The 15,153-nt window shown below is 39.2% G+C and overlaps 1 protein-coding gene across 1 annotated transcript in view; it reads left to right on the forward strand.

Annotated features, from left to right (window-relative positions):
• The window catches only part of WDR49 (WD repeat domain 49), a 159,592-nt gene extending 145,659 nt beyond the window's left edge, over positions 1-13,933 (forward strand). The window contains exon 18 of the mRNA XM_068968895.1: positions 13,803-13,933. Coding sequence (XP_068824996.1) covers positions 13,803-13,933 — 131 coding nt within the window. The remainder of the gene's footprint in view (positions 1-13,802) is intronic.
• The last annotated feature ends 1,220 nt before the right edge of the window (positions 13,934-15,153 follow it).

Consider the following 15,153-nt stretch of genomic DNA (forward strand, 5'->3'; position numbering starts at 1 on the left):
AATATTGCCTGTTTTTATCACTTTCATTTAAAATTGTTTGTCTCCTTTTTCATAGGAGGCTATTGAATTTGAAAATTACTATTATAAATGGCACTTTAAAAAAATCTCTTAAAAAATCTCAATTAAAAAATCTTAAAAAAACTCAATCACCAATATAGTCCCCCCTCCACATTATCATTACAGAGTCTACCTTAAGTCTTTGCACTGCATTTTACATACATTCTTGAAATCTCCATAATTACAGTGTTTGGAAGGTTATTTGGGGATTGTATGATGAGAGGCATTTTGCCAGACTTACTTTCAACACTCTAAACTATTATTTTGGAACTTGGGACAGTTTTCAAACACTTCGTAACCCCCAGGTGACTTTTTAATCTTACCTACTGGGTTTTTCAGTGTTCTTCTGTATTTTCTTTCTTTCCCTTTCAAGTTGAAACATCTTTCACAATCTCTCTAGCTTCCAAGTTGTTCCCTGTGGGTTCGCAAACAGCTTGAAACCCTTTTTGATATGCTTTATTCAAAAAACTGAAAGCTACTTAGAAGTGTCTCTGGGTCAGATTTTGTCAATAAATTCCCCAGAAGTCATTCAAATTGTACTTATAACATCTTTAAACTTCCAGGGTAGAGAAAATGCTGCATTAGTGATACCTCGGGTGAGTTGTTTTGTTGCTGTTGTTGTTCTGTCAAAGACAAAATGCACAGGATAAGGTAAGAGATAACTGTATTGAAGCTATTGCAAGATGAAGAATATTCACTAAAAAGGAATATCTCAAAAAAGGAAGGGGGCTTGAGCTGTTATAGAGACAGGTCAATGAATCCATGAGTCTAATCAGAGTTGTGAGGAGGGTGGAGAAGGCCTTATCACAGAAGGAGAGAGAAAAGAGTGGTTCTTTGCTGTCATCTGTTTCCAGAACATGAGAGAATGTGACTTTCTTAACTGCCTTCATGTTCTGGTTTTACAGGATTCAGGTAAGGTGCAATGTTGTTAGCCACCTCACTTTTGTTCAAGATGAATGAATACCGCTCATTGTTGGACAACCTAGAGATGATCATGAATTCTCTGGGTGGGGCAAAACAATGTCTAAGAAGTCTCTCTTGGGGATTCTTGCTGGCATTGCTCCAGCAGAACCAGTTGAGCCCGGTGTTAGGAGGGAGTGGCAAAGGTCAGTTGTTTCTAAGCCCGGGAGGTCCTGACAGCAAAGGAGAGCTGCAAGGCAGCCTAGCGACTCGGACTGTCAGGTTTTAGCTCTCAGTTTTAGACAGATGTGAGAAGAACTGACTAAGTTTGGAGGATTGTAGTTAGATACTGAAGAAAACTAGAAGAACTGAAAAATTGGTTCAGTTCAGTTCAGTTCAGTCGCTCAGTCGCGTCCAACTCTTTACGACCCCATGAATTGCAGCACACCAGGCCTCCCTGTCCGTCACCCGCTCCCAGAGTTCACCCAAACTCATGTCCATCTAGTCAGTGATGCCATCCAGCCTTCTCATCCTCTGTCATCCCCTTCTCCTCCTGCCCCCAATCCCTCCCAGCATCAGAGTCTTTTCCAGTGAGTCAACTCTTCACATCAGGTGGCCAAAGTATTGGAGTTTCAGCTTTAGCATCATTCGTTCCAAAGAACACCCAGGGCTGATCTCCTTTAGAATGGACTGGTTGGATCTCCCTGCAGTCCAAGGCACTCTCAAGAGTCTTCTCCAACACCACAGTTCAAAAGTTGGGGTTGATAATTTGTACAAGATAATAGCCTCTGACCCAGTTTGCAGGTGGGGTACCAAAAGTGGTGTTTTCAAGGAACAGGAGCAAGTCAGTTAAAACTCTATCAGATGAGATAGAGTTTGCATATCCATGGCAACCTACAATTTACAAAAAGGGGCAAAATAGTTCAAAAATAATGAACTCAGCTAGAATCTGCCTACTCAGAAGGATATGCTAGAGTCAATACTGTCAATACTGGGTTTTCATTGCTCTCTGTAGTTCTATAGGTAAGACATATACATATAAAATTCACCTTGCTTTATAATACAATCTTAAATCTTGTATCAGTAAAGAAAAAGAATCTGATATTATGGAAATCTTCTTACTTGAACAAATAATTAAATACAAGGAGAATATATTTATAGATATATTCAGTTTAAGTAAGAAATAAGAGATTTCTACATGTTATTCATTCCAGGAAATTTTAGATAACTGAAGGTCCAGATTGAGCACAAAACTCAGAGACATCTTAGAAGGAAACAAAAAATCCTTCCTATTATATCTTTGCTTACATGATAGCACCATAAATTGAGTCCTACAAAATAGAAGTCATTAACATGTGAAAAACATTTTTTAAAAGATTCAACAGATGGTTCACATCATATGTCATCAGGGAAATTCAGAGCAAAAAAGAACAATGAGTTATCACTATGCACTCATTAGAATGACCAAAATCTAGAACATTGACAGCACCAAATGCTGGCAAGGTTGTAGAGCAACCGACCAACTGTCTTCCAAAATGGCCATACAGTTTTGCTTTCTCACCACGGGGAAAGAAGCTAATCTGTGCAGGTACACATTGTATGATTCTCATGATTCCTATGCTTGAGATTCTGGAAAAGGCACTGTTTTTCATCTGATATATAGTTAGTCTTCAATCAGGGGGCAAAGGGGAGATTAGATGACAAAAGGTTAACTTTGCTTTATTAAAATCACTGAATCATTTTATTTTCATGAAAATGTTTGAATAGCTTCATGACCACCACATTTTTCATCATTTTTAAAACGCCTTTTGGTTATCATTATTAACAAATCTTGTTGGGAAGCCAACTATAAAATAAAGTGATCAATGTATAATGTCATCTTTTCCCGAGTAGGAAGTAGAGACTGTAAATGTTTACTGATAACACTTGATGTTAATTTTTAAGAGCAGGTGTTATGGTTAGTGGATGGATATACAGATTTGTGACATGGAGATTCACCCTTCTATTACCATAACAGAGGTCGGGTCTCGGGTCTCTGGAATATATGAATTTCAAAGTGTGAGTAGTGAGCCTGCCCCTTTACAAGCCTGGAGAATCTTCATTCATTTGTTCATTTATTCAACATATACATACATATATATATATTTTTACCATCTTCTAAATACCAGACACAATGCTACATGCTAAGGGTGTATGGGCTATAAAGGCAGACATGTTCTGTGCACTTATTGAATTTATCACCTAGGAGCAATAACTAAATAACTGAATATAAGAAGGTACATTTGGATAGTGATATTGATAAAAGGCAGCTTCCCAGGTGGTGCTTGTGGTTAAGAACCCACCTGCCAATGCAAGAGATGTAAGAGATGCGAGTTCGATGCCTGGGTTGGGAAGATCTTCTGGAGGAGGGCATGGTAACCCACCCCAGTATTCTTGGCTGAAAAATCCCATGGACAGAGGAGCCTGGCAGGCTACATAGGGTGGCAAAGAGTCAGACACGACTGAAGCGACTTAGCATGCACACATTAACAAATGGTATGAAGAAAATAAAGCAAGATAATGTGATGGGATGTGACTAGATACAGCATCAGTGAAAGTTTCTCTGATTGTTGAGCTGAATCCTGAAAGATAAGAGGAAATAGTTCTTCAAACAATTGGGGGCGGAATACTCCAAGGATGGGAACAGAAGTGTAAAGCTACTGAGGTGGGGACAATGTTGGTGTATTCTAGGGACAGAAATGTCAGTTTTGCTGGAGCAGAGTGAGAGAGATGCTTGTAGGGGGCATGAGATGAGGGTGGAGAAGGTTAGGTATCAGGTCACATGGGGCCATGTAGCCTGGGCAATAAACCTGGGTTAATTTTAAATGTGAAGGAAGTCTTAGAAGGCTTAAAGATGGAATGTGACCCAATGAATCCAAATACATTGGCTGTTACTAAACCTTCTGAGTGACCCACTCACCAAGATTACAAGTAAGTTGTTGGACCCAAAGGACAAGAAGTTTGAGGCTTGAGGTTCTACATGACACCTATATGGGAACTTGAAGGTGCTTTAAGATAAGCTGCATGTTTGAATAAATATAAATTTTCTTTACAAGGAGTATCTGACAGATTCCAGTCACAAATCACAGGAACCTTGATAAATAGTCTATTTGTCTCCATAAGAACACTTCATCCTTCACAACTGTTCTGCCTTAAACAACACACTTTATGGCAAGTGTATCCGTCAGGGTTCAGGGAAGTCAAACTAGCAGGTCCATATATTGAAATTTATGACAAGGAATCACCTTATGGGGTTGTGAGGTCTGGTGCAGCAAGTCCAAGAAGAGTAGGGCTGAGTGAGGAAGGAAGCTTATGGGTAGATTGAGCACAGGCTAAAGCTGTCATCCACAGCAGTTAAAACAGGAAGAACATGGAACTCCGTGGGCACAAGCAGAAGCCTTTGTCCAGTATGCTGGCATTTCTTTTCTCTCATAAGGAAGCCTCAGTCCTGCTTTTGAGGTCTTCTAACTGGCTAAGTCTTGCTTTCCCAAATTATCCAGGATAATCTCCCTACTAAGAGTCCATTGATTAGGGACTTTATATTGGCAAAATTTCTTCAGAGAAACACCTAGATTAGTGTTTGATTGCATAACTGAGAAGAGTCTTCAGAAGTCTGTAATGAAAACGAGTCATCACAGCAAGGTTAAAGATATTCTTTTATAATCTTAAAGAGGTTCAATAAATGGATAATGGTTTCTTACATGTATCGTAATCCATGGCAGACTCACTCATATGCAAACATTATGCCATGAATCCAGCAGGTGTTGTTACTCTGAGGAGCGAGATGAATTGAGGACCATTATTCATTTAGAAGGTATTAGGTTAATGACGTGACTTTTGCCACATAAAGGAGCTTGTCAGTGAAGCTAATGTAGGTTAAGTTATATAAATTTTATCCACAAACACCCCTGTGAATATTAGGAGTTACTAATCACTATGGTGGCTCAGATGGTAAAGAATCCATCTGCAATGCAAGAGACTGGGGTTCAAGCCATGGGTCAGGAAGATCCCCTGGAGAAGGGAATGGCAACTCATTCCAGTATTCTTGCCTGGAAAATCCCATGGACAGAGGAGCCTGGTGGGCTACAGTCCATGGGAGCGCAAAGGGTTGGGTACAGTTGAGCGACTAACCCTTGCCTTACCTTATCACTTCATGGTAAATAGACAGGAAAAATGTGAAAACACTGCAGATTTCATTTTCTTGGGCTCCAAAATCAATGTGGATGGTGACTGCAGCCACGAAATTAAGAGACGCCTGCTCCTTGGAAGAATAGCTATGTCAAACTTAGTGTTTTAAGAAGCAGAGACATCACTTTGCTGACAAAGGTCCATATAGTCAAAGCTATGGTTTTTTCAGTAGTCACGTATGGATGTGAATGTTGGACTGTAAAGAAGGTTGTGTGCTGAACAATCGACACTTTCGAACTGTGGTGCTGGAGAAGACTTTGAGAGTCCCTTGGACAGCAAGGAGATCAAACCAGTCAATCCTAAAGGAAATCAGTCCTGAATATTCATTGGAAGGGCTGATGCTGAAGCTGAAGCTCCAATACTTTGGCCACCTGATGTGAAGAGCTGACTCACTGGAAAAGACCCTGATGCTGGGAAAAATTGAGGTCAAGAGGAGAAGAGGGCAACAGAGGATGAGATGGTTGGATGGCATCACTGACTCAGTGAACATGAGTTTGGTCAAACTCAGGGAGATAGTGATGGATAGAAAAGCCTGGCATTCTGCAGTTCATGGGGTCACAAAGAGTCAGAGACAACTTAACAACTGAAAAACAGCAACAACAAGGAGTTTTAGGGTGTTCTGGGTAAAGAGAGGAAGTCAGGTTGCAAGCAGGGATCATTTCCAGGTAAACATTTCAGGTGCCTTTTGTAAAAGAAATCTGAAGATGAAAAGGACTCAGCTATACAAAGCTTCCAGTAATCTGTTGAGATTTATTTTCTCATTCTAAATACATAGCCACTTTTATGAATAATTTTATATTTGTAATTTTTTGTTCATTTTCTTAAAGAAAACTCTCCAAATTGTAAGCTCCAGGCCCAGGAAATAGATATCCAGCCTTGCATATGAATTTTTTATCATTTGTTTTTTAACTCAAAAATAAATAAATAAATAATCCCTGACAAGAACTTACAAAGGCCTTTTGGTTCATTATTGGTTGAATGGTCCCCCAAACCAGTCAGTTACAATGAAAGTTCCCCATCTAGTTTTGATACATCTCAGTAAAATACTAGTGTTTATTTCAGAAGCAACATTTTTGCTTTCACAGTGGTCCTCAGGAGAATTCTGAGACCTTCAGAATGCCTTGTGATGCTACAGTGCTTACCTGCAGGCACAGAGGACAGAATCAACTGCGAACTGGCAGGAATCCACATCATCTTGTGTTGCTGGTATTAGGGCAGTGGAAAGTGTTTTCATTTTTAGCTTTGCTTATGAGGTAGGTCCAGGTTGCATTTTATCTTATTAACAAAATATAGGGCTTCCCTGGTGGCTCAGTGGATAAAAGTCCACCTGCCAATGCAGGGGACATGGATTCGATCCCTGGTCAGGGAAGATCCCACCTGCCTTGGGTTAACTAAGCCCAGGTGCCACAACTACTGAGCCTGTGCCCAGTAGTCCCAACCAGCTACTGAGTCCATGTGCTGCAACTGCTGAAGCCCATGCATCTAGAGCCGCTGCTTTGCAGCAAGAGAAGCCACTGCAAGGAGAAACCCACGCAGCACAACTAGACAAGACAGTAGCCCCCGATTGCCACAACAAGAGAAAGCCTGCATGAAGCAGTAACTACCCAGCGCAGCCAAAAATAAATAATTAGCATATACACAGATTCTTATATGAAAAACAGCATATGTTCCTACTGGTCAAATATTAGAACATATAAAACATTATTCAGTAAGAATTCTCTATCCCATGATGCTGAAGTTTTCATTGGACCGGTAATCTTTTTCTTTATTTTTATTTGGGGGGTTGTTATACATTTGTATTGGTAGTACTTTTATAGTCAAAGGTTTATATAATTCTTCTAGCACTTTATTTTCTAGGACAGTAACAATTAGATTCATGTTGACTGATGATAAAATGAACATGTTTCTTCATTCTCCTCCCCCTCTTCTACCACACAATTTTGTGCAATAATATGATCTTTGTGCTTCTGTTAAATTTGCTTTTGCTACTATCACTTGACTTGTTGGTTTAAGTCCTTTTTCTCTCAGCTGTTACTGAATTATCAAGAATGAAACTTCTTTCTTACTTTCTCAGTTTTTGTTAATTGTATCTGGCATTCACCTTCTAATTTGTCATCTGAGGCTATGCTGTTTTAATTTCACTTATACATTTAAATTCCCATATCTTTCAGAATTTTCCACAGTTTATTGTGATTCACACAGTCAATGGCTTTGGCATAGTCAATAAAGCAGAAATAGATGTTTTTCTGGAACTCTCTTGCTTTTTCTATGATCCAGTGATGTTGGCACTTTGATCTCTGTTTCCTCTGCCTTTTCTAAAACCAGCTTAAACAGCGGAAGTTCATGGTACATGTGTTGCTGAAGTCTGGCTTGGAGAATTTTGAGCATTTCTTTACTAGCGTGTGAGATGAGTGCAATTGTGTGGTAGTTTGAGCATTCTTTGGCATTGCCTTTCTTTGGGATTGGAATGAAAACTGACCTTTTCCAGTCCTGTGGCCACTGCTGAGTTTTCCATTTGCTGGTATGTTGAGTGCCACACTTTCACAGCATCATCTTTCAGGATTTGAAATAGCTCAACTGGAATTCCATCACCTCCACTAGCTTTGTTCATAGTGATGCTTCCTAAGGCCCACTTGACTTCACATTCCAGGATGTCTGGCTCTACATGAGTGATCACACCATCATGATTATCTTGGTCATAAGGATCTTTTTTGTACAGTTCTTCTGTGTATTCTTGCCACCTCTTCTTAATATTTTCTGCTTCTGTTAGGTCCATACAATTTCTGTCCTTTATCAAGCACATCTTTGCATGAAATGTTCCCTTAGTATCTCTAATTTGCTTGAAGAGATCTCTAGTCTTTCCCATTCTGTTCTTTTCCTCTATTTTTTTGCATTGATCGCTCCAAGGCTTTCTTATCTCTTCTTGCTATCCTTTGGAACTCTGCATTCAGATGCTTATATCTTTCCTTTTCTCCTTTGCTTTTCACTTCTCTTCTTTTCACAGCTATTTGTAAGGCCTCCCTAGACAGCCATTTTGCTTTTTTGCATTTCTTTTCCATAGGGATGGTCTTGATCCCTGTCTCCTGTACAATGTCACGAACCTCATTCCATAGTTCATCAGGCACTCTATCAGATCTAGTCCCTTAAATCTATTTCTCACTTCCTCTGTATAATCATAAGGGGTTTGATTTAGGTCATACCTAAATGGTCTAGTGGTTTTCCCTACTTTCTTCAACCGAAGTCTGAATTTGGCAATAAGGAGTTCATGATCTGAGACACAGTCATCTCCTGGTCTTGTTTTTGCTGACTGTATAGAGCTGCTCCATTTTGGCTACAAAGAATACAATCAGTCTGATTTCAGAGTTGACCATCTGGTGATGTCCATGTGTAGAGTCTTCTCTTGTGTAGTTGGAAGAGGATGTTTGCTATGACCAGTGCATTCTCTTGGCAAACTCTATTAGCTTTTGCCCTGCTTCATTCCATATTCCAAGGCCAAATTTGCCTGTTACTCCAGATGTTTCTTAACTTCCTACTTTTGCATTCCAGTCCCCTATAATGAAATGGGCATCTTTTTGGATGTTAGTTCTAAAAGGTCTTGTAGGTCTTCATAGAACCATTCAACTTCAGTTTCTTCAGAGTTACTGGTTGGGGCACAGGCTTGGATTATTGTGGTATTGAATGGTTTGCCTTGGAAACGAACAGAGATCATTCTGTCATTTTTGAGATTGCATCTCAATACTGCATTCCAGACTCTTTTGTTGACCATAATGGTTACTCCATTTCTTCTGAGGGATTCCTGCCCACAGTAGTAGATATAATGGTCATCTGAGTTAAATTCACCCATTCTGGTCCATTTTAGTTTGCTGATTCCTAGAAAGTTGATGTCTTGCCATCTCCTGTTTGACCACTTCCAATTCGCCTTGATTCATGGACCTAACATTCCAGGTTCCTATGCAATATTGCTCTTTACAGCATTGGACCTTGCTTCTATCACCAGTCACATCCACAACTGGATGTTGTTTTTGCTTTGGCCCCATCCGTTCATTCTTTCTGGAGTTATTTCTCCACTGATCTCCAGTAGAATATTGGGCACCTACTGACCTGGGGAGTTCCTCTTTCAGTTTCCTATCATTTTGCCTTTTCATACTGTTCATGGGGTTCTCAAGGCAAGAATACTGAAGTGGTTTGCCATTCCCTTCTCCAGTGGAGCACATTCTGGCAGACCTCTCCATCATGACCCATCTGTCTTGGGTGGCCCCACATGGCATGGTTTAGTTTCATTGAGTTAGACAAGGCTGTGGTCTGTGTGATCAGATTGGCTAGTTTTCTGTGATTATGGTTTCAGTGTGTCTGCCCTCTGATGCCCTCTCGCAACACCTACCATCTCACTTGGGTTTCTCTTACCTTGAACGTGGGGTATCTCTTCACGGCTGCTCCAGCAAAGCACAGCCACTGCTCCTTACCTTGGATGAGGTTTCTCTTGAGAAATCTGGTCAGGAAGCAACAGTTAGAACTGGACATGGAACAACAGACTGATTCCAAATAGGAAAAGGAGTACGTCAAGGTTGTATATTGTCACCCTGCTTATTTAACTTATATGCAGAGTACATCATGAGAAACGCTGGGCTGGAAGAAGCACAAGCTGGAATCAGGATTGATAGGAGAAATATCAATAACCTCAGATATGCAGATGACATCATCCTTATGACAGAAAGTGAAGAGGAATTAAAAAGCCTCTTGATGAAAGTGAAAGAGGAGAGTGAAAAAGGTGGCTTAAAGCTCAACATTCAGAAAACGAAGATCATGGCATCTGGTCCCATCACTTCATGGGAAAATAGATGGGGAAACAGTGGAAAGAATGTCAGACTTTATTTTTTTGGGCTCCAAAGTCACTGCAGATGGTGATTGCAGCCATGAAATTAAAAGACGCTTACTCCTTGGAAGGAAAGTTATGACCAACCTAGATAGCATATTGAAAAGCAGAGACATTACTTTGCCAACAAAGGTCCGTCTAGTCAAGGGTATGGTTTTTCCAGTGGTCATGTATGTATGTGAGAGTTGGACTGTGAAGAAAGCTGAGCACCGAAGAATTAATGCTTTTGAACTGTGGTGCTGGAGAATACTCTTACAAGTCCCTTGGACTGCAATGATATCCAACCAGTCCATCCTAAAACAGACCAGCCCTGGGTGTTCATTGGAAGGACTGATGCTGAGTCTGAAACTCCAGTACTTTGGCCACCTCATGTGAAGAGTTGACTCATTGGAAAAGACCCTGATGCTGGGAGGGATTGGGGGCAGGAGGAAAAGGAGATGACAGAGGATGAGATGGCTGGATGGCATCACCGACTCTATGGACGTGAGTTTGAGTGAACTCCAGGAGTTGGTGGTGGACAGGGAGGCCTGGTATGCTGCGATTCATGGGGTTGCAAAGAGTCGGACCCAACTGAGCAATTGAACTGAACTGATACATTTACATATTAAATACATTCAATGCTCACCACCATACCTATTTCCAAATTTTCCTCATTCATTTCTCAGTTTATTTTGTAGTAATTTCCTGAAAAGTACTGTTGGGAGCATTAAACCCTGAAATCCCCACATGTTGAAACTATTGGTAGTTTTCAGATTTGAAGGGCAGCTTGGATGTTTGTAATATTGATACCTCACATATTGTTTGCTTGCTTCTCTTGTGGAAGTTGCTCTGTCTACTGTCTACTGGTATTGATCGTCGCTATGAAGATATCTAATGTACGACATTTATTTCTCTTCAGTTGAGTGACTAGGTCATTTAGGTTGGCTCTCAAGTGATTCTGTCTTTATCTTTAAAAATTAGTGATTTTGCTATTGTTTTTGGCTATTCTGAGTCTATTATTTCTGGCACAAGGTATGTCTTTTCCCCCCCTGAAAAAAACCAAAATTAGGTTTTTTACTTATATTTTTTTTGCCCCCAAATCCTCTTTCCACTAGAGATATCACCAAACTCCATCTTTTCCACAATTAAAAAAAAAATTGTCTCAGGCCAGTGACAAACATTGCCTGTCTCTAAGCTATACAAAACATAAAAATTATACCAAGAAATATCAAATTTACCAGCAAATAAAGGGATTGGAATTTTGGAAAAGTGAAGACATATTAATAAAACTGTGATTAGGTTTGGAACTATGTTACCAAAAATGCAGAGGCAAGACTGAATCTTCATTGGAGCTTAAAAGTTCCTAAATACGTGCTATGGGCTGAATTGAGTTTCCCCAAATGCCTAGCCCCCAGCATCTCACAATGTGACTCTGTTTGGAGGCAAGGCTATTAAAGAGGTGATCAACAGCAGGTCATTTCTGTATGTCAGGTTGTCTCTTATTTGAGGGTAGATTTACTATAGAATGCTTTAAAATATTTCTGCTTACATTTTCTTTCTTAAAGACTTATCCCATTTATGCTTGCTGGATCTTTTTTTCAACATCTCTCATTTCCCTCTAATTTGTTCTTTTAGATTTTCATCTTCTCGTATTTGTTTTCCTCACTCGGATACTTTATGCTTCCCATTGTGTTACAGCAGTCTGTTTTCACTTGTGGTATTTTTTTCCCCTAAGTTCTGCCAGTTGACGTTTCATCATTTCCCACTGTGTCTTCATCTCTTCCCTGAGTTCTTTCACTCATGCTCTGTGATCTTCCATACAGAGATAAGCACTTTTTTCAATTTTTGAAATTTAATTTGTCTCAAAATTCTTAGTAACAATATTTGTCTACTGGCAACATGTTCCTGGTGGTTATATTCGTATTGATGAGTTTTGCTGCTCTTTAAAAAATTCGTTTTAATTTGGTTGATAATATATTTGTGTCCATGCTATGCCAGTGTTTTTTTAATTTACCCTTTTAATTAATTATCTTTATTGAGGTTGGTTTTCATAAACTTGAAATTTGTAGCAGGTCCCTGGCCGAGTGCCTGGGATGTGCAATCAGTGTGGCCTTCAAGTTTTACACCCTGTAGAGATGGTCTTCTTTTAGTGAAATATGGCCTGTAGGTGAGATTCTTTATATAGTCCTGCCTCATATGTTTCTCTGAACGACATGAGAACTTGGGGAGAGCTTTTGCTTCCAGCTTCCAGCCTTGTTCACCCTGTGTAGCATCCATAGATATAAATGAAAGATACAGTGTTTGGACCTCAGGGTGAGCCCCTCATGTTTAGTGAGCCTCTCTTTGCCAGCACTTTCTGAAATGCTGCTGCTCTCTCCATACTTAGCAATTTCTCTTTGTGATTTCTGTCCAGTCTCTGCTGTTTGCTGCCCTTCTTCATGGTTTGTAGGCTGCAGGTTAGGTCTACCTTGGAGTTCCGCTGAACATAGAGATTGTTTGTGAAGTTATTTCCTCTTACTTTCCTGGTTGTTCTTGTATAATATCCAAGAACAAAGAGGACAAGATACTGACTTTTATAGTTATGTTTGTATGGGAAGTGGAGAGTTTGGGTTTTCTTTTTTTTTAAATCCAAATGTATAAAGATGCTTCAATACTGTGAGGATCTTTTAATGTTTATGTAGTTTCTTTGTTTTGTGTTTTTTGGCTTAGTATTTAAAGTGGCCCTCAGTCCAGCTCAAATATCATTCTACTTTATATATCTTACACTTCTGTTAGATCTTTCTGAATTACTCAGTGGCCAGAAGAGCAGCTCTCTTTCTCCATACTTGTATTTACTTTGTCCCCTGTAGTTGGCTTTCCTTTTCTCCTTTGCAAATTTTTCCTCATCTCCATAGTCCTTGCTATCAGTGATAATTCTCGCTGGGCCTCAGGGTCTATCTCAAATAGCATCCAATTCTTAAAATCTTTTCTCTGATCTGTGTGTATTGTTACAACCTCATCGTGTGTTTAACCACCATTTACACTGCTCATATTTTCTTAGAGCAGATCCTATTCTAGATGATATTTGGTTATTTGGCTACAGCTCCCACTTTCTACCAGTTGGAAGGAAGCCTGTGACTTAGTCATATTTGTGCCCCATTTATACCTGAGCATAGCACGTAATGTATATTCAATAAGCATTTGTTAAAATGACAAAATTTAGCAAAAGGCCAAAAAAATATTTTTTGGAGCGCAAGGCACAATTTCCTCCTGCTTCTCACTAACACATATAACCATTCATGGGGCTAATTTGGCTGTCTTCTGAAGCCGCAGATCCCTGCAGATCAAACTATCCTATAAGGATGTAATGGCAGATGTCCTTGTTTAGTCATGCAGTCACGCTGTGTTTTTGATGATTTTAATTGTTTTATTTCAATACAGAATAATTTGTTCTTTGCTTTGTAAGAGTCCTTGATTGTTGTTAAGTAGATGAAAACACAAAAATGGAAAATGCAAGCCTCTTTAGTCTTTTCCTGTTAAATGGTAGATCTCTATCATGATATAAATACATTAATAGATGAACTCTGTTAAAATTTAACTTTTACATTTAAACTGAATTAAAAGCAATAGCAGAAGCTTAAGAGAAAAATTTCCCAGGAGACTCTTTGTTTGAAAAACATCCACATTTCAAGAAGAAGTGAAATTTGAAAATTTCTCTCCACTAGTTCATATAATTGGATCTTTTACCAAGCACAATTTATATGTCATTTTCTACACCATTTTGCAGCATTGAAAGCAATATTTGATGAGAAAAACCTGTTTCCCAAAGAAATTCTGGATCATGAAAGAAGAGCCAAGCAGTTATGTCAAGAAACAAATAGTGAAGTGAAGATAAAAAGAAATAAGAAACCATTGTAATTGAAAGAAAAATAAATATTTCATCATCGCATGAAGCATGTATATAAAATTCACAAAAAATGGTATCAAGAATATTGCTCCTTTCTTTTACTCTATATTTGAACTCTAGGAAACTTCATTTTGAAACAGTGTTTAAGTGCTGCTTTTATCCATCACATTTCAACTTCTCTCCCTTTTCAACAGAAAAATATGACTAAAGAGGAGACAATAGCAACTGATGTCTATTCTCGTGTTGTTATATAAAAGTTCCATTTTTTTTTCTAAACAATTCCAGAACAAAGTGTTCTAACCAGTCACACTTCTTGTTGCTCCTATAGACAAATACGTTTGTTCAATTTTCATTGTAAAATCAATTTGTGTTGAAGTTAAATATGTACTGACACAGTGAATATAAACTTGACTAAGAAAAGCATTCAAGGTTATTTATGCTGTTTTGGTTTTAAAAAATGATTCTGATAATGCAATTAAATCTTGTCAGTAACAGCTATTACTATTAATTTTTAAATGACCTGGCCATCCTTCCAGGTACTTATTGAGAAATCACTGCATATGTTCTATACTTTGTTATGTGCTGTGCAGCACTTAGTCCCTTAGTTGTGTCCGACTCTTTGTGACGCCATGGACTGTAGCCCACCAGGCTGCTCTGTCCATGGGGATGGTCCAGGCAAGAATATTGGAGTGGGTTGCCATGCCCTTCTTATACTTTGTTATACTATACTCTAAAATTGAGTGGCATAGCACAACCAAAGAGGGAAAGGCCTCAGGGAAAAAATAGGAGACTGGGTTGTATAAAAGACTCATTTTATGTGGAAGGTCAAGTAGGGACTATTTGGTTTGGCTTATGAAAGAGAATTCATGGGAGATACAAACTATTCTCAAATATTTCAAAGCTGCCTTGAAGAAAGAGAGTAGAAGTAGAACTGATGGGCACACTTGTAAGAAGGCAGATTCTGGAATTGCTTCCTAATCCTTGTTAAAACTTGAAAAGATTTATTTCCCCTTTCCTTCCCATCTTCATTTCTCATCTTGATACAGAATTGTTGGTAGCAGTCCTGCCGCATGGCTAGGAAAGAAAGTAGGAGGACCTGAGAGAAAACCCAGCAGAGATAAACTGAACCCAAGAGTATGGGTGGGGGAATTTAGTGGGAAAGGGTATTAGCAGATGGGAAGGAAGAGGGTTGAGCAGAAGCGATGACCAGCATAGTTGGGAGATTGGTTAT

This window comes from Capricornis sumatraensis, chromosome 1 (genome assembly GCF_032405125.1).
Source record: "Capricornis sumatraensis isolate serow.1 chromosome 1, serow.2, whole genome shotgun sequence".
Lineage (NCBI taxonomy): Eukaryota > Metazoa > Chordata > Mammalia > Artiodactyla > Bovidae > Capricornis > Capricornis sumatraensis.